This window comes from Carassius carassius, chromosome 40 (genome assembly GCF_963082965.1).
Source record: "Carassius carassius chromosome 40, fCarCar2.1, whole genome shotgun sequence".
Taxonomy (NCBI): domain Eukaryota; kingdom Metazoa; phylum Chordata; class Actinopteri; order Cypriniformes; family Cyprinidae; genus Carassius; species Carassius carassius.
The window spans coordinates 16,514,830-16,539,054 of record NC_081794.1 but is presented as its reverse complement, the minus strand read 5'-3'; the positions used below and the strand labels follow the sequence as shown (position 1 = coordinate 16,539,054).

At 35.6% G+C, this 24,225-nt stretch overlaps 2 protein-coding genes and 1 long non-coding RNA gene across 11 annotated transcripts in view; all 3 read right to left on the bottom strand.

Moving 5' to 3' along the window:
- The window catches only part of LOC132122227 (proteasome activator complex subunit 4B-like), a 29,224-nt gene extending 20,994 nt beyond the window's left edge, over window positions 1-8,230 (bottom strand). Inside the window, exons 1-10 of one of the 2 annotated variants that reach the window (XM_059532231.1) lie at window positions 7,710-8,230; window positions 5,540-5,680; window positions 5,109-5,225; window positions 4,396-4,449; window positions 2,049-2,093; window positions 1,580-1,729; window positions 1,390-1,453; window positions 1,205-1,279; window positions 565-687; window positions 385-477 (exon numbers count right to left, since the gene is read on the bottom strand). In XM_059532231.1, coding sequence (XP_059388214.1) covers window positions 385-477; window positions 565-687; window positions 1,205-1,279; window positions 1,390-1,453; window positions 1,580-1,729; window positions 2,049-2,093; window positions 4,396-4,449; window positions 5,109-5,225; window positions 5,540-5,680; window positions 7,710-7,906 — 1,059 coding nt within the window. In that variant the 5' untranslated portion in view covers window positions 7,907-8,230. The remainder of the gene's footprint in view (window positions 1-384; window positions 478-564; window positions 688-1,204; window positions 1,280-1,389; window positions 1,454-1,579; window positions 1,730-2,048; window positions 2,094-4,395; window positions 4,450-5,108; window positions 5,226-5,539; window positions 5,681-7,709) is intronic. The other variant, XM_059532232.1, reaches the window with a different exon arrangement.
- On the bottom strand, window positions 4,510-5,101 carry LOC132122230 (uncharacterized). Its single transcript, XR_009426351.1, has 2 exons — window positions 4,921-5,101; window positions 4,510-4,887 (listed from the first exon to the last, which is right to left on the bottom strand). It is a non-coding gene; the product is annotated as an uncharacterized LOC132122230 (long non-coding RNA).
- Window positions 8,231-10,998: 2,768 nt separating the features above from the next.
- The window catches only part of LOC132122226 (supervillin-like), a 72,182-nt gene continuing 58,955 nt past the window's right edge, over window positions 10,999-24,225 (bottom strand). For 7 of the 8 annotated variants that reach the window (XM_059532225.1, XM_059532226.1, XM_059532222.1 and 4 more), the window contains 22 exons: window positions 24,028-24,123; window positions 23,779-23,865; window positions 23,499-23,676; window positions 23,183-23,355; window positions 21,787-21,942; window positions 20,931-21,067; window positions 19,225-19,372; window positions 18,923-19,068; window positions 18,391-18,566; window positions 18,096-18,240; window positions 17,799-17,992; window positions 17,635-17,717; window positions 17,138-17,286; window positions 16,569-16,674; window positions 16,238-16,445; window positions 16,019-16,152; window positions 15,116-15,271; window positions 14,736-14,879; window positions 13,831-13,952; window positions 13,593-13,748; window positions 13,182-13,202; window positions 10,999-11,812 (listed from right to left, as the gene is read on the bottom strand). In XM_059532225.1, coding sequence (XP_059388208.1) covers window positions 11,726-11,812; window positions 13,182-13,202; window positions 13,593-13,748; window positions 13,831-13,952; window positions 14,736-14,879; window positions 15,116-15,271; window positions 16,019-16,152; window positions 16,238-16,445; window positions 16,569-16,674; window positions 17,138-17,286; window positions 17,635-17,717; window positions 17,799-17,992; window positions 18,096-18,240; window positions 18,391-18,566; window positions 18,923-19,068; window positions 19,225-19,372; window positions 20,931-21,067; window positions 21,787-21,942; window positions 23,183-23,355; window positions 23,499-23,676; window positions 23,779-23,865; window positions 24,028-24,123 — 3,002 coding nt within the window. In that variant the 3' untranslated portion in view covers window positions 10,999-11,725. The remainder of the gene's footprint in view (window positions 11,813-13,181; window positions 13,203-13,592; window positions 13,749-13,830; window positions 13,953-14,735; window positions 14,880-15,115; window positions 15,272-16,018; window positions 16,153-16,237; window positions 16,446-16,568; window positions 16,675-17,137; window positions 17,287-17,634; window positions 17,718-17,798; window positions 17,993-18,095; window positions 18,241-18,390; window positions 18,567-18,922; window positions 19,069-19,224; window positions 19,373-20,930; window positions 21,068-21,786; window positions 21,943-23,182; window positions 23,356-23,498; window positions 23,677-23,778; window positions 23,866-24,027; window positions 24,124-24,225) is intronic. The other variant, XM_059532230.1, reaches the window with a different exon arrangement.

Sequence of the window (24,225 nt, the reverse complement as noted above, 5' to 3'; positions counted from 1 at the left end):
TTAGTGATACTCAACCCTTTTTAATAACATTTGGTCTTTGTTGCAGTACTGAGTTAAATAATTACATCTGCAAACTACCCTTATGATACTGTATGGTACTCTACTGTGTCACGAGTGCAGGAAAAGCATGCATGTCTAGCATAATTCCAGTGGTCAGTAACTGGAAAGTTGTTAGTGATTTTTCAGTAGTTGGAATGTGGAGTGACCTCATTATGTCAGAGGACCATCTGTCACTGCATATCTTCCTTTTGAATGCAAACATAAAGCTCAGCTGACAACACACAAACCGCAGACAGCTCCAGAATGTGCTGGACTTTAAAGGGGACAAGATTGCGCACTGAAGCATACTGTTCTGGATGTTTATCCTAATAGGGAACATCTTACCAGCCAGCGCCCATTGTTGGAAGGGTGATAGAAAGATGCTATACTACTGAAGAGCCCATTCAGCTGTTTCTGGACCTGGTTCTGTGGGCCACCCTGAAAAAAAAAATCATAAAGATCTGTAAATAAATGCACCCTTTAATTACTAACCTATAATAGCAGGAGTGTGATTCATGAAATTACAAGCATGGAGGAAATCCAGAGGACCACGTGACCGATTTCATAGGAGTTGGTTAAGTATCTGGGAATGACCATTTGGCTGGTGCCAACTGGGAGATTGAAGCTACGCAGAATCCTGGTAAAGATCTGAAGGAAGACAACAAAGTATCAGTATTAAATGCTCTGATAACATGCTCTGATGTCTTTACATCATCATCTACACTATGGTTCAAAAGTCTGGGGTCACTAAGCTTTTTTGGAAATAATTTGGTACTTTCATCCAGGATGGATTTCAAATAAATGCTGTTCTTGAACTTACTATTGATCAAAAAAATTATACATCAATTTCCACAACTGTTTTCAACATTGATAATAAATGTTTCATTAAGCACCAAATCAGTATATTAGAATGATTTCTGAAGGATCAAGTGACACTGAAGACTAGAGAGTAAATAATATTTTTGAATATATATATATATATATATATATATATATATATATATATATATATATATAAGCTACTTTAAATTATAATAATAATAATAATAATAATTCACAACATTACTGTTTTACTGTATTTTTCATCAAATAAATGCAGCCTTAGTAAGAGACATCAAACACATAACAAAATTTTTAACAGTAGCAATTATAAACAGGGAAATACCTTGGGAATGTACGGATCCCAGTTCACATAGCCAATGTTGTTATTAGCCAGACGTGCAAAAAGATTCACTAAATTCTGTAAGAGAAAAAAGAAGAAAAAAAAAAGAGTTGTCAGAGGATAGAGAGCCAATGGTGACATAATATTTAGCACTTTAACAAATTAAATCATGAATGAGAAGTACTTACACCCTCCCAAGCAGGCAGGTTTTGCACTGAAACCCAGAGATCCATCAGTTCATCAAACCATAACCTAAAACATGCACAAATCCTCCTATTACACTGACTCAGTTATTGGTTGCACTTTATGAATATTGAGTCATTCATTTTAGATTGCAATCCTCTTATTTCATTACTAAATTGCATAAGAGAGTCTTACTTGAAGCCTTTGTGATGCTGTTCTGGGGGCATGATGGTGGGCAAGAAGAGCTCAAAGTAACCAATGGCCTTCTGCATAGTGACATCAAACGGGCACAGTAATGGCCGCCACTCATCAAGCATCTCCTGTGTGGCTGACTCAGGGAAATATCTAAGCACATACACACAAACATTGTGAGAACCAAATCACATGTCATTTCCTAAGATCCATGGATGTTTATTTGTCATGTGAGCTCTTGCAAAATGATGAAATGGGGATGTTATGTGAATGAAATGGTCAACAGTATAATGTGATAAGAGAGCTGTAATCGGCTCAGTGTGAAAGCTGTGGGCTTGTCGAACAACGGCCTGATTACATGATTCTTTCAAAAGCACAACTAAAAGCTGATTAACACAATGTGCATTTATTTGTGGAAGGGGTCTTGCATTTATAGGCACATTAGTGAATGACGAAGGATGAAAGCACTTACAGTCTGCAGCTCTTGACTACGGTCTTCAACACATTCTCCACTGAGCTAGAGGGAGGAAGAGGGAATAGACAGAGAAAGGAAGTTACTATAGTTTGAAAGACTAGGCTCATTTGAGGTTGAAGCAAATAGATGCGATTAGACCACATGCAAAGCAGAAACCCAACTACAGTGCGTTTTGTGAAAGTTGAATGACAGTTTCCCAACACCAGAGTCTGGGCACATGATTGCATCATGCCAGGTTATCAGGTTCTCCTCAGGTCCTTTTTATAACTGAGCTCCAAAATGCTGAATACAGTCACACTGCAATTAGGCTACTAAATGTTGTTAATAGAGTTGAACTATTTGATAAGGATTTTAGAATTAAAGGGAGGGCTCTTTAGTCATTAATTACTCATCCTGATATTTCCAAACTCGTAAGACCTTCATTCATCTCTGTAATCCAAATTAATATATCTTTGATGCAACTGATACGATCAAGGCCCAAAAAGGTAGTAAGGACATCACTGAAACAGTCCATGTGACATCTGTGGTTCAACCATAATTTTATGGAGCTACAAAAATACTTTTGTGCACAATAAGTATTCTCATATCTTCATCTAATTAAGGTGGAACCACTGATGTCACATGGACTATTTTAACAATGTCTTTATTACATTTCTGGGTTTGAACGTGTCAGTTGAATTGCTGTCTATGCAGGGTCAGAAAGCTCTTGGATTTCACCAAAAACATCTTAATTTGTGCTCCAAAAATGAATGAAGGTCTTCCGGTTTTGGAATGACATGAGGGTGAGTAATGAATGAAAGAATTTTACATTTTTGGCTGTGGTGCTCACAAGGAATTTTTTTAATATTTTTTTTTTAGGACTATGACAGTGATTTACTATAAAATGTATATTCACCAAACCATTTATTAGATTCCTATCAAATAATGCTATTGAAGGGCTTTATAAATCATTCTGTGCTATTTTAACTTTTCTGCACCATTTTTTACATATTGTGTGAAGTTATGATTTATTCAACCTGCATTCTGTTCCATTCTAATGTGGTCAATCCAGCTAGTTTTTTTATGCAAGAACACTAAGTTAAGCCCCTTAAAACACATCTGACTGGGGTCTACTGATCCTGATCTTTCAAGGCTTACTTAAAAGAAAAGTACATCCAAAAATAAAAATTCTATTTACGAACCTTTTGTGTTCTGCAGAAATCAGTCATACAGGTTTGCAATGACTTGGTGGGATTTCATTTTTGGGGGAATATCTCTTTAAGACAGGCCTATCAACTAGTTGTTCAGATAACCCAATGACTAGTTAATAATTACAATGTGTTGTCTTGTACATCCCCAGTTCTAAAAATACACCCCAGAGAAACTTAGCAAGACACTGCAGCTGTTGATCTTCCTCTTGGTATAAGTGTAAATAAACACCTTCCACATTCAGCACTCTCTCAGTTTGGGCAAGATTACCTTAAATAGAACACAATGATACCAGAACCCAAGGGGAAAATTGGTTAAAAGTTGGGTGACCTTGCCCTCTAAATCAGTGAGTCAAAGTGATCCGACCCACATACACAGCCTGACCTAAAAGAAACAGGACTGACAACAGACTACACTGTGTTTTCCAAAAGTGCTGTGAGCTTAAAGGGATAGTCCACTTTAAAATTAAAATTCAACCACAATTTTCTCACCCTCACGTCATTCTAAATCTGCATGAATGCTGCTCCTGTGGAACCCAAACATATATATTTTTTTCTGAGAAATTCATAGTTCGGAAACTCATAGTTGGTCTGCATTTAATTCTTTCCCTATGGAGAAAATGATTGCACTCTATAGGCTTATGATGCTTTTGGAAAACACAGCTTTGATTAGTAACTTATTTTAATATAAACCCCTTGCCCACCTGTAAGAACAATCAAATTCTTAGATAAAGAGAATGAAGTCACAGCGGTGAGTCTGTCCCATTCCTGGAGGAGGTGTGCTGCAGAACAGTTATTTACAACAACTTTTTTATCAATGTGCTGTTTTAGTTTGTCAGGCGAGATCTTAGCCTAAATATGAGAGCTGACTGACCCCTCTGAGCATCCAGGAGTTGTGTTTGACAGACAAAGATGAAATATTAGAAACGTTAAAAGGAGCACCATTTCCTAACGTGTTTATGAAGCATGTTATTAAGTGGATACGACCAGGCTACTACAGAAACAAAGATTATAAATACAAATGCAGGTGTAAGCTGTGATGGGATTTTCATTTAGATTGTTGATTTGCTTTTCATTGTGGACACATGCAAATAAATGTATGTTTTTTTGCTCTTGGAAAGGTACAGTGCAACATGTAAAACATGGGCTGTGCTTACCGCTTGCGCACAATACTAAGCATTTTTTGTTTAGTTGAGGCTTCTGCTCGATAACTGAATGTGAGAAAAGGAAAAATGCATCAGCCAATGCTAGACATAGCAATAACATCAATCTCACAGTTGTAAGTGTTTAATAGATTCTTCTGAGAATACATGGTGTGTTTAATTGGATTGTTTGTGTTACAAGAGTCTGCAGTGCCCAGTTAAACGGCCTGAAATGTGGGAACTGGGAAGACAAAAATAAAACAAGATAAAGCAATTTGCTAAATCTTAGGCAGCTCGTCAGGGTCCTTCTTTTCTATGAACCAATCTTGGCACTGACAAAGTTTTTACTCCTTTAAACCTCACTTTGCCCTGTACATTTAATCATACGTCATATGTGTGTTCACCAGACAGAAACACTTTACATCTCTGCAAATGTGTCATGAACAGGCCCACTAAGAAACTTAAGACTTCATTTTATATTTTCTGTGCTGATTTTGGGATGGAATTCTATTGAATGGGTTTCAATAATGTATAACTAACTATAAACATGGCCTAGAGCTTTAAAAAAAAAACTTTGTGAATGATGGCATTTTCAGGTACCATGGTATTAAAAAACATTGTATCCAGTCACATGAAAGATTTTGTTTGGACTTGTTTCCATAGTTCACAGCAAACCAGCGAGACTACAGTAGCGATAGGTAGAAAGATTAAAAGAGTAAGAGGCCTACTTTGGGAACCAGTTAAGACCGAGATGCTCAGTTTTTGAGTACAGGATACTCTCATAGAGATCGTACAAAGGCCTCCAAGGCAATTCCAAGTCATCCTGGGACAGCAATTCTTTCTTCCTGTATGTTACAAAAAAAAAAATGCTCAGAAACATTAGGAATTCACTAAGTTATAATTATATATTATCATTAATAATGATAATAATGCATTTATCAAAGCAAAGGCCTTTTATTCAATTATATAGAAATAACATATTCTCATAAAATGACAAAACTCTGAATTACTTTGTTTTGATATTTAGATTTTTATATGCAATTAACAAAAGAAATTCAACATTTAATCATTCATTCATGTAAATAAACATTTGAATCATCTAAAAAAAAATTTCTGTGTAATTCTCAAATGTGTGCTTGATGGGGACACTTCTGCATACTTCAGTAGGTTGATGAGGAGTCGTGCAAAGCTCTGCATCATACTGATGTCCAGCTTGGGGATGGTGACCAGCTCGTACAGAAGCTTGATGAAGAGCACATGGTCCTCCTTGCTGAACTTTCTCCCGTACACCCGAAGGTACCTATAAAAGTGCAGAGATCATGCCAGAGTGGTAAGAGCAGGAGAGAAACAGCATGATTAACTAAACCAAAACTTGTGTAGTCTGTAAGTCTACAGATTGCACACTATTTCTAAAACAAAATTTTCATTGATTTTAAGTTTACGGTTAAATAAACACAAAGCAATAATAAACCACCAAATATGAAAGTGAGCACCACCCCAAAATAACAAGTAGTATTATAATACAATAATATTTAAAACAATACAATAATAATACAGTGACTATTCGGGAAGCCTTGGTGGATGAATAATATATATATATATATAGTTGATATACAAAAGTTCACATACATCTTGAAGAATAGGCTAAATGTTAGGCTAATTATGCATTTATGCAAAATGCATGTGACTTTATTTAGTTACTTTATTTAGTTCTTAGTATTAAGTACAGTTTACAGGACAAACAAGGAACTCATGACCAACTATCACTTTTAAAAAAAAACTGCTGTCGATCATTCAGGTAACAACAGTATTAAGAGTCAATGTATGCACACATTTGAGCGTGGTCATTTTTATAAATTCTATATGTATGTAAACACCTTTAATGTGAAATATTTTATTCAGGTCAATACTAAATAACAAAATAACATACATTTTGTATGATTCTGCAAAGTGTATGCAAACTTTTGACCTCAACTGTATATATAGTTTTGGAGGGAAGAACACATGGTCATCAGTTAAGTGTAGGAGCACTTTTGAGCTTATCACTAAATATGTAAGCGTGAAGGCCGCCATGTGATCATGAGACAAACGGAGAGAGCTGTGACTCTGGTTATATAAGAGAGTCTTTATAAACATTTAACTAAATGTTAAAAGCTCAGACTTATTCGCATTTGGGTCTTTTTTTTTTATTTATTTGGCAGAGTTTCCTCTGCAACTATTAAACTGTAGTACCCTTGAAAACAGTATGGAAGAGCACAGTATATACTGTAAAGGCAAACACACATCTGTAAACACACACACACCTTTAAACACACATATATCTTTAAACATGCACACCTTTAAATACTCACAATGACACACACACAGAGCTACAATTATTACAATGGAAAAAAATGTACTGAATTGGCTCAAACAACTCGCTCTCTTACTGAATCACATATTATATCCATTTCTACACAACATGCACACTACGAATACAAATCCCTTGAATTTCATCTGATGATGAGGTAAGAAGCCAAACAGATGAGGAATGAAGTTTGCAAACACACTGCTCATTTAAGCAGAGATGCAGTCATGTATTTAGTGTGATACACACTCTATGGAAATTCTACAGCAATCAAAACCACTAGCGATAGACTTAACACAACTAAGTAACCTGTTATATGCAGCATGAACTTATGTAAGACTTTTTAAGTGTCATTAAATAATGCATTAAAGAACTTAAATATTTGAATGGCATAATATCCCCTTATATCCATCAATAAGGTCTAATATACATGTGCAAATGTCTGTTATGGTAAAACAAAATAATCATGACTCACACTGAATTGAGTGAGTGCCAATAAGAAACATATTAAAATAAATCGAAATTAATTAGGCAACCCATAGAGGCATGAAACAAACATTTAAGCAGTCTCCTTCAAGTAAAATGTATTTTTAAGTCTAAACCACTAGTTGCAATGATGCATGTGGCAGCTGCTTATCCAGCACTAATGTTAGCCTCCGTTAGCTGATTAGCTTTAAAATGAGCTTTCAACAGTCCTGCATTTTACAGACTGAAGCCTCGCTGACGAACCAGACCGAAGTAACTTTAATATTACTTTCGATACTATGAAAGATAATCGTGGAGTACTAGCAGATAGATGTGTGATGTTTACATATGAGCAAGGAAGCACAGCTGAGTGACTCAGGTAGCACTTAGCTTTTAGCTTGCTAACTAACGGCTACAAGCTAACGTTCCCCGAGTCATTAAGCTCTCCCTGCTGTTTAATAATAAAACAGGCTCAATTCCCAAGGCAAATCAGTTTTGGAGTCTTTAATGTACTTACGCGGAAAGTTTCCGAGTCCAAAGTAAAACTCCGGGCCATAACTCACGGAGCTGGACAGCTCGACCCAAGTTCCCTTTAATTTGGGCCAAAATGTCATTGGACTCGCGGTCTAGTTTGTCTGCGTACGGGAGAAGTTTGTTGTAGACGATCTCTTTCTGAGGGACAAAACCTAATATCTCGGCCCGCTCCTTTTTCATATTACGATTTCCAAAAAGAAATATCCTCTTCTGACGTGTCCGGCTTAATTCCTTCCCCTCTTGACAGAAGTTCGCTTAACAAATCTTTGTTTTATTCACAAAATCCGCTACTTTCGCATATGTGCCGGTGTTGTGAAGCGAGTTTCAGATCAAAACGTGTTACTTCGATAGACCTTTGTCTTTCTGACCTCTGGTGTTAAACACATTAGCTTCAGTCACCTACATAGAGAAGTCTCCCCTCACTCTCTTGACACATATTACGAGTCACACGGACAGACACACACTCACATGCATGCACACGGACACACACTCACACACACACTAGCGGGTGCAACAAAGAGGTTTGAGCGGCGCGCCCCCTACCGGTGTTCTCCTGCACATGCAGCAACGTGGCCCGATAGCAAGGTAGTCAAAAGGAAACATTTAAAAAGCATTTAAAAATAAAATAAAATAATACATTTACATTTATTATTAAATCTTTTTAAATAAAGTTACCACTAAATTAATTTGTAATTTTCATAAAGTGTAAAATAAAAAGCAAAATAATAGGCCTACATAAAATAATAAATGTCATGTAAATGGGCTGTTATATGTGTGTGTGTGTGTGTGTGTGTGTGTGTGTATGTATGTATATATATATATATATATATATATATATATAAATACATTTTTCAATGTAGTTAAATTTTAAAAGTGTAAAATAAAACAATAAAATAAAATTATAAATAAAAATGAGCACAAAATTGATTTGTTGTAATACATATTCAAAAGTGTAAAAAAAGTAAACAATAACTGAACAACAGATTTAGCAAATAAAAGTTAACAGCAAATTAATTTGTGCAATTTTTTCAAAGGTTTAGTAAAAAAAGAAAAAAAAAGTTAACACTAAATAAATGTCCATTTATTTTAATTATTTAAATTTGTTTTGATAGCATAAATTAATTAAATACAATAAAAGTTAACACTAAATGATTTTGTCCTTTTAATAAATTACTTAGGTTTTACTATAAAGGAAATATGAAAGCCAATTATTTAAATTGAATGTTTTGTTTATAATATCTTAGTTTAATTATCTATTTTATCTAATTTTATAATTTCAGTTTTTAACTGTATATTTTTTATTTACAAAGTATTAATGTATTTATTTTGTATTTTTCATAAAAATAGCTACATATCAGTGAAAGAGGATCCCAAAAAGGGTCATAGTCCTTGGAGTTTTAGTATTGGAAAGTGAGTTTTTGCCGTTAGCTCATAGTATATAGCATGTGAGCATAAATCATATAAAAAGCACTACAGTTTTAGAGTGTGTCACTTTAGTTCACTGCGAAAACCTCCCCTTTTCTTGCTCATTTTCTAAAATGAACATGTCCTTTAACCGCAGAAATGCTGAGAACATCCGCACTGTGCGAGCTTTATAGGGCCCTTCACATTGTTTTAACGGTTTATCCGAGGCAATGATACTAACAAGATAACTTGAATCGGCTTTGGTTCCTTCCTTGCGTACTGACCAAGTGCACTAAAATTCACTTGACTTACTGTCACAGCAGAAGACGGGAAGAGTGTTCTGTGCGGTCACCACTCAGAGGCTCTTTCTCATTATTTGAATGAGCTCTCAGTTGTACAAAAATGTGTGCTTTTCTGTAGCTCAATGGGCCTTTAGTCTAACAGTTTAATTCAATTTTTCTCATGTTTCATGCTCTCAAGTGATTTCTAGTTTCTCACAGATATTTAATCTTGACAGAGGCCTCCAGGTCAACACAAAATAAGCAGATTCATGGCAGAGAAAATAAAAGTACACTACATTCCCACAGCTCCTTGGTCGATAGGTTCCTCAAGGTCATTTATTACCCATCAACCACACACCCTACATCTTTTTTCAACCAATAGGAAATTCAGTGTAGAAATTCCAGCTAATCAGACGCAGTGACCTTTTACCATTCAGCCAATCAGATTCTTTGCCTGGAGGTTTATTGCATTCCAGGTAAAGCAGATTTGTCTGCCCTGATCATGGGTATTGTTAAGAGATCCTGGATTATAGGCCCTGTGGCTAGTCTCTAAAATATGGTGCTATGTCAGTTGTAACAGAGAATAGAGCACCTGAAAGGACTAGTAATTGAATGCATATCATAAAAAAAAAACTCCCTCCGAGTTACTATTTGAAGTCACTTACCGGTACAATTTGCCAACATGCATATGAATGTTAATGTTAAAATGTGTTCATACGGATTGCAGTAATGGCTATTGTACACTATGGTTAGCGTACAGTAATTGCACATTTGCATCCGAGTTGTCTGAGATGTAGGTATCTCCTCAATCCTCAGTCAGACAGACAGGAAGCGGCTGCTTGGCATACAACATTTTTAGCCCTGACTTTGATTGGATCATGTGACTTATAAATCCCACTTGAGCCGACAAGTTCAAAGTGTCCTAATTGCGCTCTTGTGGACTTATGGCAGTGCTCATTTGTTTTTTTTTTAACCAGTTTTTGACATTTAATTATGGATATTCCTGAAATAAGAACTGTGTTAGAGTAAAGATAAATAGATTCAATAGCTATGGAGATTTAAAAGGCAATTTATATATTTTTGTATTTTTGTGAATTATGGATTTATTGAGAAATATGGCAAGTTGAAGAAAAAAGATACAACGAGATACTGCAAATGTATATTCAGATATTTTACAGTTTCTTATTATAAGACATTCTGGGATGATGCAATACTAATCAATTTCACTTGTGGAACAACAGCGCCCTCTGCTGGTCCAATGTTTTTATAGATTTTTATTTTATTTTTTATCATCTTTGAAATGGATTCAATAATCTGATACAACACTACTATATGACTACATTTAGGAAACTTAGGACCTTTAGGACAGTGATTTCAACATACTACGATTTTGGGCACACTAAATCTAATTTCGAATACCATTTAATATAATTTAATTTGATTGTATGCAAATTGGGACAGAGCATGTCAAACAAAACATTACCAAAATCTAAATCATACATGCATAGTGCTAAAACCTCAGATTTTATGAGTTTGATTTCAATATGTGGAATCAAAACTGATTTGGGAACAAAGCACCGGACAAGATTTTCATTATCTACATTATTCAGTGTTTATTTATTTATATCACAAATATGTTTTCAAAATGCAGACTAGCATCTGTCTTTATATAAACTGTACATGAAGGCAAGGCACTATACAACGCAGAAAAGAAAGAGATTTTCTCTTTTGCCACAGTTTCATTCAATCCTTTTTGAAGAGATACACACATTGTATGGATTCACAAACACTCATGCACGCGCACACACATACATACACACACACACACATAGGGTTCTCAAGTTCAAGCATCTATCTGGAAGGTTTAAACACATCTTGAGGCCATTTATGAGAGTAGGTATGAATGTACTTACATAAAGTGCTCTTTTGAGCTTTCTTACAATTAGATAATTTCATGTATTAGGTCTTTATATAAAGCTGGGCAGTGCATGAGGGCTGACTTGTGCATGTTGGACGGTGACTGGCTTTATGTGAACACAGCACTGCAGAACAAAGGGAAGACTCAAAACATTCAACAAGAAAAAAAAATCTTGCTAATTTACTGTTAAAAAAAAAAACTGGGAGAAAATAGGAGAGAAATGTGCTACAAGAGGCTGCTAAACCCCTGCCCATCAGTGTCTTTCTCCTTCATCCAGCCCCTTTTCACCTCCCTGTGTGGTTTGACACAGGTAGACCTTCACTTGCGTTTGTCCTGCCTGGATCAAAAGGAATGAGAAGGTCTCCACTTCAGATTCAATCTCAATCAGCAGTTCCTTTAAAACAGTCCTTTGGCTTTCTTCACATTCACTTGCTTCCACCCTGGCAGTGCCTCATATTCACTTCTTGACATTTCCAATGCTTTCTGCAGACAACATACACACAGATATAATTTGAAGTATAGGGATTTAAAAACGCAAGCAGGTGACACACAAGTGTTAATCACACTCAAGACTCTGAGGTGCTTAACAAAAAAAATTGATGAATGATCACACACACACAAGAGCTGGAGGATATTGGTCACTGCCACTCACCAATCCAAAAATGGGAACGATATTAAAAGTATTTAAATTAAAGATTCACAATTCACTTGTACTATATTCTATTATTAGCTGATATATATATATATATATATATATATATATATATATATATATATATATATATATATATATATATATATATATATATATATAGAGAGAGAGAGAGAGAGAGAGAGAGAGAGAGAGAGAGAGAGAGAGAGCTAATAATCAATGTTGAATATTTTTAATCGCTCATGCTCATTTCTCCCTTTTTTTTAACATTTAAATGACCTTTGCCATCATTAACACTAAAGCTAATAAAAACAATCATTTAAAAACACTGCTGAATCTAATCAAAGTGAATATCATATATTTTAGTATATTATAATGTGATGCCCATAAAAAAAAAAAAAAAAAAAATTATATATATATATTTGTTTTTCATTTAGAAAAAAGTGGTTATTGTTATATGCCATAACATTAAAATAATTTAAAAATAATGTTTGGATTAATTTTATTATTAGCACAATTAAAGAAGACTGCCATTGAAAAGTTTGGGGTTATTATGAATTCTTATGTTTTTGGGGGAAAAAACCAAGGCTCAACAAGGTTGCATTTATTTTTTTCAAAATAAAATGATAAAATAATTGTGAAATATTATTACAACTTAAAATAACTTCTTAAAATGTAATTTATTTCTGTGATGGCAAAGCTACAGTTTCAGCAACCATTACTCAATTCTTTAGTGTCATATGATCTTTTGAAATATGCTAATTTGGTGCTCAAGACATTTCCTATTAACACATCTGAAATTCTTCAAAATGTTTAATTTGCTTACTTTTGTGGAAGCTGTAATACATTTTTTTTATGTTTAAAGTTTAAAAAGGCAGTTATTTGAAAATTAAGTCTTCAATAAAATAGAAATGTATTTACTCTCACATTTAATTAAATGTATTTTTTACTGAAAGAAAAAAAAAGATTAATGACCCCAAACTTTTGGACCATAGTGTACAACCAAGAAAAATTCAACCCCATGTGTGAGACCAAGAGAATCAGTGAGATAACAGTGGTGAACAGTGACCCACACGCTGCTAGATAATAGGCAGTTTGTGCCATGGCATGTGATACACAAGCACACGGTGATGCAGTTCACACAGTGAGGATGCAGCATTAGTGAGAAAACACCAGTGTTCCTCATGAAACAAAACTCACCTTCCCAGAAGCCCCTACACCCTGGCATGTGAAGGGAAAAATTAACCTCATCAGATGCAAGACTACACCAGCAAAAAGGGGAAAAGCAGAAAGATGCAGGTAGAGACAGGTTAAGAGAGGCTGCTTCAAGATGACAGTGGGAGCAGAAGGAGAAACATGAAATAGATGAAGGGTAAAAAAGGCACAATAAAAGTAGACAGTACTTAAAAAAGACAGAATACATGAGCACACACAGGCAGACAGATGTTACAGAACAGAAACACTTCAGTAATATCTCTGTCCAATGTCTCAAAATCAGACAATACTTTAAATCGTCCAGAACTATAAAGTTAAGCTTTTTTGCACAACTAATGAAACTTAAATGCTATGAGTAATCTTTTGAAAGGTCACTGTTAATGTGATTTTTCTCACCTCAAAGTCCTCATCTGAAAGGTAGATCTCAAGACGTAGAGGGTCAACTCCTTCTGGTAGTGGACGGGCTTGAAGATCAGCAAGTGGATACATGGTCTTGCAGAGTCTAGTCAAGACGTCTTCAACCAAAATGATCTGATCACATACTTCCGCCTCCTATAAATCACAGAAAACAACAATCTTTAAACCATATTCTTATAACACAAACTTGGTATGTGGATGAAACTCTCTCTCTCACCTTCTCTGTGATCTCAGTGATGTCCTCTCTGTGTTCCCAGCTGGGAAACATGTTAGTGAAAGTAAGAGGCTCAAGTCCTGCATGGATCAGGTATGATTTTGGAGATTTTTTCTCATTTTTTTCTATTAAAACAAAAGCAAAGCGAAGTTATTGCATAATTTTTTAAATATTGTCAGAATATTAAAATAAAAATTATACAAAAAAACAAACAAAAACATTTTGACTGGGAAATAATGCAGTTAGGATTTGAACATGCATCCCCATGAGCACAGCCGCTTATAAAAAAATGCACATTTATGTTCAAGAGGAATTCATTTCAAAATGATATTAAGTCAAATGTATAAAAATTAATTTTTCATTTCATAGCTGCTTTTCAGAAAGTAATTCATACTTGTCAACCTCTATCACTCTGTTAATCTTTGAACCACAAATTAAGATATTTTTATAGTGACATGATATCCATCATAAAATGAATCCATATGAATCGAGTTTTGTGAATTTATATGACCGCTTTATATGATGAACTGATTTAATTTAGGATTTAAATATTGGCTGAGCGAGTAACTCTTAAAAAGTATTATGAAAATATGATTCGGTGTCATAGTTAAGACAACTCAAACATGCATTTTTGTTTGGGACTAAGACTTTAATTTAAGGTTTTATTATGAATTAATATGAAAACAAATATATCTGATTTCCTTCCTATATTACGTTGTTCTGCACTCTGCACTGCACCAAAATCTTTTTTAACAATACAAGTAATTTTCAATCAAAATCTTTATCTTTTGCCAACCTCTAAGTAGTTTAAATGGGGAGCTGCTAGAAAGTCAACATATCATGCTTTATTAATATCATATGGTTTCTTTTCTAACACCATTAAAGACTGGTGTGTCTTTTTAAGTCACCTTTGCTATATTGGAGTACTGTTTCCATGGCACACTTCCTGTCAGAGTCCCATCGTATGCGAGCTGATCCCGTGCTCTCACTGTCCTGAGGCCACCAGCCCTGCCATAGGTACACTTCATGGTGATTATCCACCAAAAACAGGGCTAAAAGACAATCAAACACAAGTCGAGACATCATGACACTGCCACAGACTAATCTCATGATTTTTAAATGAGTGTGAAGAATAACATTTCCTTAATGCATTATGCATGTAATGAGTGTAGAAAAGCCTAATTAAAGTGTATCTGACACCCACCCAGAATTCCTATCAGTACAAGTTAACAAGTTACATCAGACAGCACTCTTAACAGTGTTTAGTGGACATGAATATGTCAAGCACCTGGCTGAGTAGCTGTATACAAATCCTCCTGTAGGAAAGGCATCGAGTTGACCAAATTTGGTTCCCTAGATGGATACGCAAACTCCACTGCCACAAACTCTCCTGAAGTGCTGCTTAACTGAAACAGCCGGGGAGTGAAGTTGAACTTTCCTGGATCTGAGAAACATGACAAAACACATGAATCAACAGTTTCTTTTTAAAAGACAGATACAAATAAACTGAATATTGGATACAGTTTATTATGTAACCAATGTACCAATAATAGCCAGGAAAAATGTATGCATAATGCTAGAGTTTTTGACGTTTTATGTTTGAGACTCTTTTTTTGTAATGCATATGCATCACTATTACCAGCTGCTCATTAAAAAAAAAAAAAATATATATATATATATATATATATATATATATATATATATATATATATATATATATTAAAAACATATTAAAAACAAACACAATAGAATAGACATTGCTAATAGATTATAAGCAATGGCTTTGCATAAATGCGCAGTGTTCATTTATTGTTAACTCCTCTGAAACCATTAGCCTATAAAATGCACAACAGCACTGCATTTTTTTTTGTAACGTGCAGCATTTAGTTTAATAATAACACTAGGCTGTATCACGATTCCTGCTTTCCTGTCTCCAAATGCAAGATCTCTTAAAATGATAGTGAAATGAATAGTGAATAGTTCCACTTGATGGTGAGCAAAAGATGACAGGATTTTCATTTTTTATTAACAGTTTCTCAAAACCGTTGTTTTACTATTTAATATATTTAAGACTTTTTATGACCTTAAACTGATCATACTGAATTTAAGACTTCTTAAGGACCCTCAGGAATGCTGAAAATCACCTGCACGTCAGCATGCAAACACACAGACACATGCTTTGTCGGCTCACCCTGCAGCATGCAGTCATATGCCTTTCGATCTCTTCTTCCCAATGCCTCCCAGAAGCCCTGTGGTTCAGCTCCCTCATCACACTCCTGGATGGACACCTTACTGCTGCTGTGAAGCCCCGCCTCCAGAGGACACCTGGAGACCAGAAAGTCTACTTCAGGTGTCTGCAACCTTTTTGATGCGAAATGCCATTTGTTTGTTTGCATGCGAGTTGACTTACTGCTCTTTAATTTTGTTGGCAGCAGTACGACCCACGTCACGTGTGTGCACCTGTGCTTTGCAGCCATGCCACAAGTACATGCTGGCTTTTGGGATGTTCAGGAGAATCATAGAGGTGCGAGACCGTAAGCTGCTGCAGTGGCACACAACCTCTAGCAGATGGCCCTCTATGGGTTTCTCTCCTCTCACACAGTATAAGCGCCAGTCATCTAAAAAAAATAAAGGAAATCGAGTCAAGTCCGTAACCAGTAATCTGCTCAAAATATGATTTTCAAGGTGTAAAATTATGTAAAATATCAACCATATGTGGTTAAGCTAGCAAAAAAAATTACTTTGTGCATTTTCTTCCTCCTCTTCTCTCTTTCCAGCATGAACAATCATTCCTCCATTGAAGCACTGCAAGAAACATGGAGGCTCTTTTCCCTGCTGTACCTGGACCTGCATAACAAGCATCATGTTAAACAGACTTGTTCTTACAAATACTTCATTTCAAATAATGCTGTTATATTAAAAGACATGTCAAAAATATTAAAGGGATATTCCACCCTAAAAAAAATTTTTTGTCATTAATCACTTACCCCATGTCGTTCCAAACCTGTAAAAGCTTTATTCATCTTCGGAACACAATTTAAGATATTTTGGATGAAAACCAGGAGGCTTGTGACTTTACAATAGACTACCAAATAAGTTTTGTCAAGGTCAAGGTACAGAAAAGTATGAAAAGTATGAAAAACAATATTACCGTTTCACTGTATTTTTAATCTAAATAAATACAGCATTGGTGAGCATAAGAGATTTCGTCAAAAACAAAACAAAAAAATCTTTTAAACAGCAGTGGAGTAAAGGTGTGAGAACATCCTAAAAATGAGTTTTGAAGTATAAAATGATCTATAGTGAATACCTGAGCACCCCTCTCCTCATCCAGCTCTACAGTCATCAGTGCTGAGGTTCCCTTTTCATTCACAGTGGAGTTGCGACCCTGCCAGAAGAAATAACAACATTTCTCCTTCCCTGGACCGATGATCCGTTCTGAATGCAGTCTCTTGCCAACTGTACAAAAAAGCAGAGTTTTGGATCATGGTCAAAGAACGTTTGGTTTTCACAGTGGTTTCACAAAATTAAATGAATTCATATGAAATAATATAGATGGACTGCAAGATGGGACCACAGTGGGTATAACACCAGGCCATGCAGAGGAGTTTAATTTAAATTAAATTAACATTAAACATGTAAAATGTGCTAGCAATTTTAGTGCTTAAAATTTTAGTTAGTTCCCAGAGCACCCATTTAAGGTTTCCATCTTAAATTGCTAATTTATTTCAATTGCTGAAACTTTTTATTTTTATATTTAAGTTGAAAAAACAACATTCCATTGCACGCCTCCAACATACAACTCACCTGCTGTACTGATCATGTACTTCCATTTTACCACATATGTGTCTCCTTCATGGAACTGCCCGATGCTCTGTTTGGGTAGACGACTAGAACAAGCAAGAGAGAGAGTGTTTGTATATGAAACCCCATTAATTTAATAGGCTTAACCAATAAATGATCCATCCTACCTGTAGTCAAACTCTAGAATGTGCCAGACCTCAACAGATAATGTGCTGATCTCAAAATTACGCCCCTCGTCACCTTCCACCAATCCATAACCTCGTCCAACATTGACCCCATCAAGAACGGTCTTGATTGGCGTCTGTACTGTTGTCAACATCAATGACACATCGTACGGCCGACATTCCCCACCCCGATGCTCCTAAAGAAATAAACCAACCAATTAAATTTGATGTCCTGGATCATTTTAAATATATTCTGAAGTATATGATTCTAATTTAGTAACTTATTTTGGGCTAGTCTACCTTGTTTTCTACAATGTGAGAGTCACCATTCTTTGTGGATTTCTTGGAGTCACTCCAGTCCAAAAACTTCTCTTTAAAAAGAATAGTCTCATTGTGCTGGGTTAACCTGCCGAACACAGCCCAGTCTGGTCGTCCCTGGCCTTTCCTATGAATAACCAATTCAGAAAATACAATAATTGTTTTAATTTCATAAAATGTTATGCAAATCTGTATATAACTTCTCTATATAACTTCATAAGAATAGAACAAAACTAAACCGTGAGATGTATTTTTTATAAGGAGACCCCTTTTGTACCTGGGTATAAGTGCATTGCACTCTCCAGGGTCCAGAGGATTAATATCACAGTTGGTGTAGTCAAAGGTGCCATTCCACAAGTGCTTTGCCAGCTGAAATGCCACTTTTCTCTGTGCCAGCGTCACCTCCTTACCATGCCATACATAGACCTCGCTACCAAAATCAAACACCAGCACCTAGATTTTAAACAAGAAAAAAAAAAGATTTTAACTTGAATTTGCCATACTTTAGATCATATTATATAATATAGTGTGTTTAGCAGAGATGTACAGTATATTTACAATTGAACTGAATTTAATTTATTTTAATTTAATTGTCAGGTTTTGGCCTGAGTAGGCTAATATTTAAAAAAGATAATCGTACCAAATATGACCATACACCCTAAAACAAGCAATCAACTTTTCAACTTCAAGCATGCAAACTTGTAGACTGCTGCTTATAATATGAATCAAATATATTGCAAATCAAAAACAAATCTTATTTAATTTCATCAAACCATCCCTAATATTAAATATATAATATTTCCAAGTACTTCTTTAGGGTTAAGCATGGAGCAGCGAGGAACTCGACCCCAGTAGTCATCTTCAGGAACAAGTTTATCCTCCATGAGCTTGTAGATACAGTTGGTTTCTACGACCGCACTCTCATAAAACTCATCTTGTTCTGGAGTGCCTGCAGCTGTAGGGTAGAGAGGGCCATATTAACAGGGACTGTGGTAAGTAAAGGTCATTAAACTGCTCTAACATCAGCATGCCTTATGCTTGTGCACACACAAAAAAAAAACAGAAGCTCAAACACTCTTCCTTAAGCAGAAGGAATTACAGATTCGTTTACCTTGATAACTGGCTTGGCCACCAAGAATCTTCCAAAACTCTTTGGCAGCATGAGTGTGAGTGTTGGCACCTTCCTCAATGGTCTGCACATACGAGGCTCTGCATCCCAGGTCATGCTTGGTCTGAATGAACGTAGCTAACTCTGCGGCCTGCATGAATGAATATAGTATATTATAATCATAATATAATCAGAGTTCAAACACTTTAAGACATTTAAGCACATAAGGAAAAACTATTTTATTTAACAAGCCTGTAGGCAGCTAAATCAGTGATTAAAATACTATTTTTGTCAATTACAGGTAATTTACCATAGAAATATGATGCTTATTACCATTTATGACTTTTATAGCTTTAACTAAAACTTTGCATGCTTGTTTAGAATCATCTGTCGCATGTGCTCACCAAGTTTGGTGAAGTTTTCATTTAGGAATTATAGGTTTTTGGGTTATATTTGGACATGTGTCTTTACTAAACAAACCAATTATAGCAACCCAAGGGTAAAGTTAAATGTATTTTTTATTTTTTGATAATTATTGATTTAGGGAGTTCAGAGAATCATGCTACAGTGCTTATAACAAGGCTGAGTGAAAAAACTAGTTAACCTTGGCTAATAGATGCTCAAAATTCATTGGCCAAGTGCGGCTACGTTTTTTGATGTCCTCATAGACACTTGGTTTTAAGTGTCATAGGTTTTATGTTTGTATTTATTTCCTAGTTTGTTACCTGTCGTTTGGTTTTCCCTGTTATATATGTCCAAACTTGTTTTTCTTTTTTCACTGTCAGCTCAGTTTTCAGCTCTTTCATATGTGTTCCCAGTTTAGTGAAAGTATTTTTTTTTTCATTCAAGAGTTAATAGGCATTTTAGTAGAAGCAGCTCTGCCCCTTGTGAATGTTTTAGCTTCCCGTTGTGACTGAGTCAAAAGTCGGTGGGTAATAATTTTTGTAATAATTATTGACATTCACTCTCATGAGAATCTTTCTACACTGGTTTGGTTCCGATCGGGTGAAAAAACTAGGACTAGTTCACAAAAGCAGTTTAAAAAAAAAAAAAAAAACCAATACCCACAAATCTGAGTTTTGTCCGTTGTGAGCCAAGGATTCCAACAATATAAGACACTTGAGGCTGCGACTAATTTGTAAGAGAGGCACAGGAGCTTTTACAATTCACCTCCTGCTTCTTGTGCAACAGTATGACATTTCCTTTGTGGGTAATTCTGTTTACTTCCTGCACGTGGGGGACTCACCAACATATGAATAGTACTGAAAACACCACGGCTACAGGATATGACAGACTAAACAGCAACAAAATCTTGAGACCCAAAAAAACATCTTACGTATACGAGTCACTAATACTGACATCTTGCACTAAACATCCAGGGTTATTTCAGTATTATTTATATACTATTAGTGTTTATTAAAATTCTTAATTAGCTTTTATTTTCCATTTTTCTTTTCCATTTTAATTGTTGTTTTTTCATTTTATTAGGTTTTTAACTTAAATTTAGTCCAAAATGTAAATCTTGCCTTGACAACTAACTGAAATAAGTTTAAGAACTTTAATACATATTTTTATATTTTATTTTATTTAAGCTTTCATTTTATTAGTTTTAATTAACAATAACAACACTGTTTACAGCTGGATATTAAACAATGCTAAAGCTTGATAGCGTGATGCGCATTTGTTGGTACGTATCAGGACACACTCACTTTGGCCTTCTCAATAACATTTGCAAATTCTCCAATCCAGATGAAGCAATAATGAGGTGTGATCATAAGGAAGCAGTCACCACTGTTCAAGGAGGAAGCTCTGGGCTCAACCAGTCTGGTCTGGACATGCCGTCGACCTGATTAAAACGCACAGAGAAATTGGGACACTATCAATGTGAGTCACATGCTGAACCCTCTGGTGTCAGGCGCAAACACTCCAAGTGATTTGCCTTGACTGTACTGCTTAATCTTGGTTGAATTTTAAACTCAAGACACCTAATGTTATGATATAATACATAATGAAATGTTATAGTTTACTTTTATAAAATGTGTACTGAAAACTGTTAAAATCAGCATAAACTTCCCTTCAAACAAAACATTACTACAGTTGGCCATAATATGTTGTTGTTGAACTGCCTATCTGGTTTCTTTCTCTCTGTTTTTATTAAGGATAGAATGCTCTTTTGGGAACATGCACATATGGTTTAGATTGAGAGGGATGCCTTATGAGGAATTGGTGTCCAAAGGACAGCTGTCCCCATAACAAAAGCAGCAGGTCTCATGCAAGATGGCTTCTCCCTCCTACATTTAAGTAAACAGCACCTTTAATGGCTGTCTCACTGCCAAATAAGTGCGGTCTCTACAGAAACACACAGATAGAGCATACCCTATATGGCTAGCTGCTAATCAGAGACCATTAATCTTTACATGAAACACTGTTGTGAATAAAGCTGTGCCCAAACAAGGTCAGAACAGATGATGTTAATCAGCAGAGCCATCTGTAAAAGGAGCCCTCTATCCTGTCACTGAGCTGAAATTTTGTGCATCACAAACAGCTGTTGTCATTGTCACTCACCTTTGACTTGAATGAGCATGAGTTTTTTATAGGGCATGGCACTGTTGTTGGAACTCTGCTCAGATGCATTCACACTTCGCAGACTCACACTGCCGAAGTTTTCCTTACTGGCCAATCCAGCAAGAGCGACCTCAGAGAAACCGCTGTTCTTATTCACTAAGAAAGAGAGGAACAGAGACCGACAACAAGAGCATGAACTCCTAACTTTTAAAAGAGAGTAACTCAAAACTGTGTTTCATTGTATTGCTCTACACTATCCTTGGAATCACATAAATCCTTGTGCAGAATTGGTTTTTGTTATAGAAAAAGAGGTCTAGTTAAAAAAATGCATATTGGCTGAAATTCCAACACCATAACTATTTTTATACAACAGTTCTTTCTGGTCCTCGAATCTGATTGGCTGGTAAGAATGTTGATATTACAGTCCAACAGAACTGCAACAGCCATTTCACCATTTGTATCACTCCGCTTGCCGAGCTGAAGTTGCCATATTTCTCACAGCGAGTGTCATGGCAGATGCCCAAATCCACTATAATTTTAAAAAATAATACAGTTTTGTGTCAAAGAGTGTAGTTTTAAGAGCATTTTAGGTGAGAAATGTACTGTACTTGTTTGGACTTCAAATATGCAGTTTGTTAATAAAGATTGTGTCAATGTGAAAATTTGCTATGACGCTTTGGAGATGTAAGCTCCAGGGCGCCAGCAGTCATCCAGTGCTCATAAACCCGTGGAGAGAGCACCTCACCTCGGTCAAAGATTTTCTGGAATTTACTGCTGGCTCTGATGTATCTATAGTGATTAAACAAGATATATTTTGTTTTGGGCAAATCTAACGGGTAGTCTTTGGTCTCTTTAAGCTATTATTGATTCCATAGCAAATAGTTTTGACAAAATCTCATCATGTTTATGTACTTTCAATGCTTTATATCAGAGCGCTGCCTTTGTACTTTTGACCACATTGCCTAGCAACTTTTATGATGGCTGTTGTTTTTGTTTATTAAATATTATTCAATAAATAATATTTTAAATAAATAATAGTAGTATTTAGTATTAGGAAACTGTGTGTCTGTGTTCGTGATGGTGATTTTAGTTGCATCGTTCCGCAAGAGAATGTTTTTACGAGTCAGCAGAAAAGACTTTACAACTGAAAAATACTAAAGTGCAGTTTTGTGCAAGGAAGTTATTTTTTCTTTAAAAAAGCTTGTATGCAGCCAACAAATGCATCTAACTGTGCTGTCATCAAAAATCACCCCTAACAGATGAAAGGATAGATCAAAGCCTATATGCAGCCATATCTCACTTCTACTAATGTGATATTGCTAATATAATTGTGCATATTTAAAAGAAATGGGATCATAAACTGAGTAGTCCAATTCTACAGCCTTCAATCCCTCACTCTTTTCCTGTTTCATCCGCTTGCTCTCCAGAAGGCCGATATTCAGTCTCTGTTCTGTGTACTCATGTCTGATGTCCTCCCGAACGGCCAGCTTTTTCAGAGGGTTTTTGGATGACTGAACGTTTCTTGTTGGCCGTACTGCACGCTTGTGCTGCACCATGTCTGAAGTCAACCTAAAAAAAAATTATAATTATTTGTCAAGCTATAAATGAACAAATTAATATTCTAAAACAAAAATATGGCTGTTTGTATAGGGACGACTTCAACATCCACTTATAGCTCCACAATTGCTCCACAATGTTTCTTTTGGCTTTACCTGGGCAACTGCACTCCAAAAATGGCATCAAAATCCTCATTGATTTCCACCCCGCTAGTGATCTTGGCCATATCCTCTGTGTGTCTATAAAACTTATTGAAGATCTCATCATCCACAGTCATGACCTCTTTAACAGACTTCTCTGTGACTGCAATCGTGGATTCTTGAAGTCCTGAAACTAAGAAATGTATAAAAACATTAAGAATAAACTAAATAAAGTTGATATCGGAGAAAATGTAACATCTTTAAAGTTCATTACATATTTTCTTATCACACTCACCTTTATTATTGAGCCGACCAAGGAATGACTCCAACTTTTCCAGTTTCTTGTCTGACTCCAGCTTCATGTCCTGTCTTACTTCTATCTCTGCTTAAGAAAATACAGCAGTGATTATAACTATATATACGCATATATGACATATAAAAAATATATAACAGTTACTGTAGAAAAAGAACAGAAAATACAAAGGAAAAAAGGGTAGAGGGACCAGGAAATTATACAAGCTAGACTTGAATATGAGCTTCTCACCTTCATGTGGCTTTGAGATGGTATGGGAGGCATTCTTGTTTTTAGAGGACACAGGGGACAGCACTGGATTTGTGAGAACAGAAGGGGCTGCCAGACCTGGTTTGGAGAAAACACAATGTTACAAAACTATGTGCATCAAAACTATATTACCACCTAGTGCAAAAATACATTAAAAAGTCTCAATTTGTGTCACTGCTG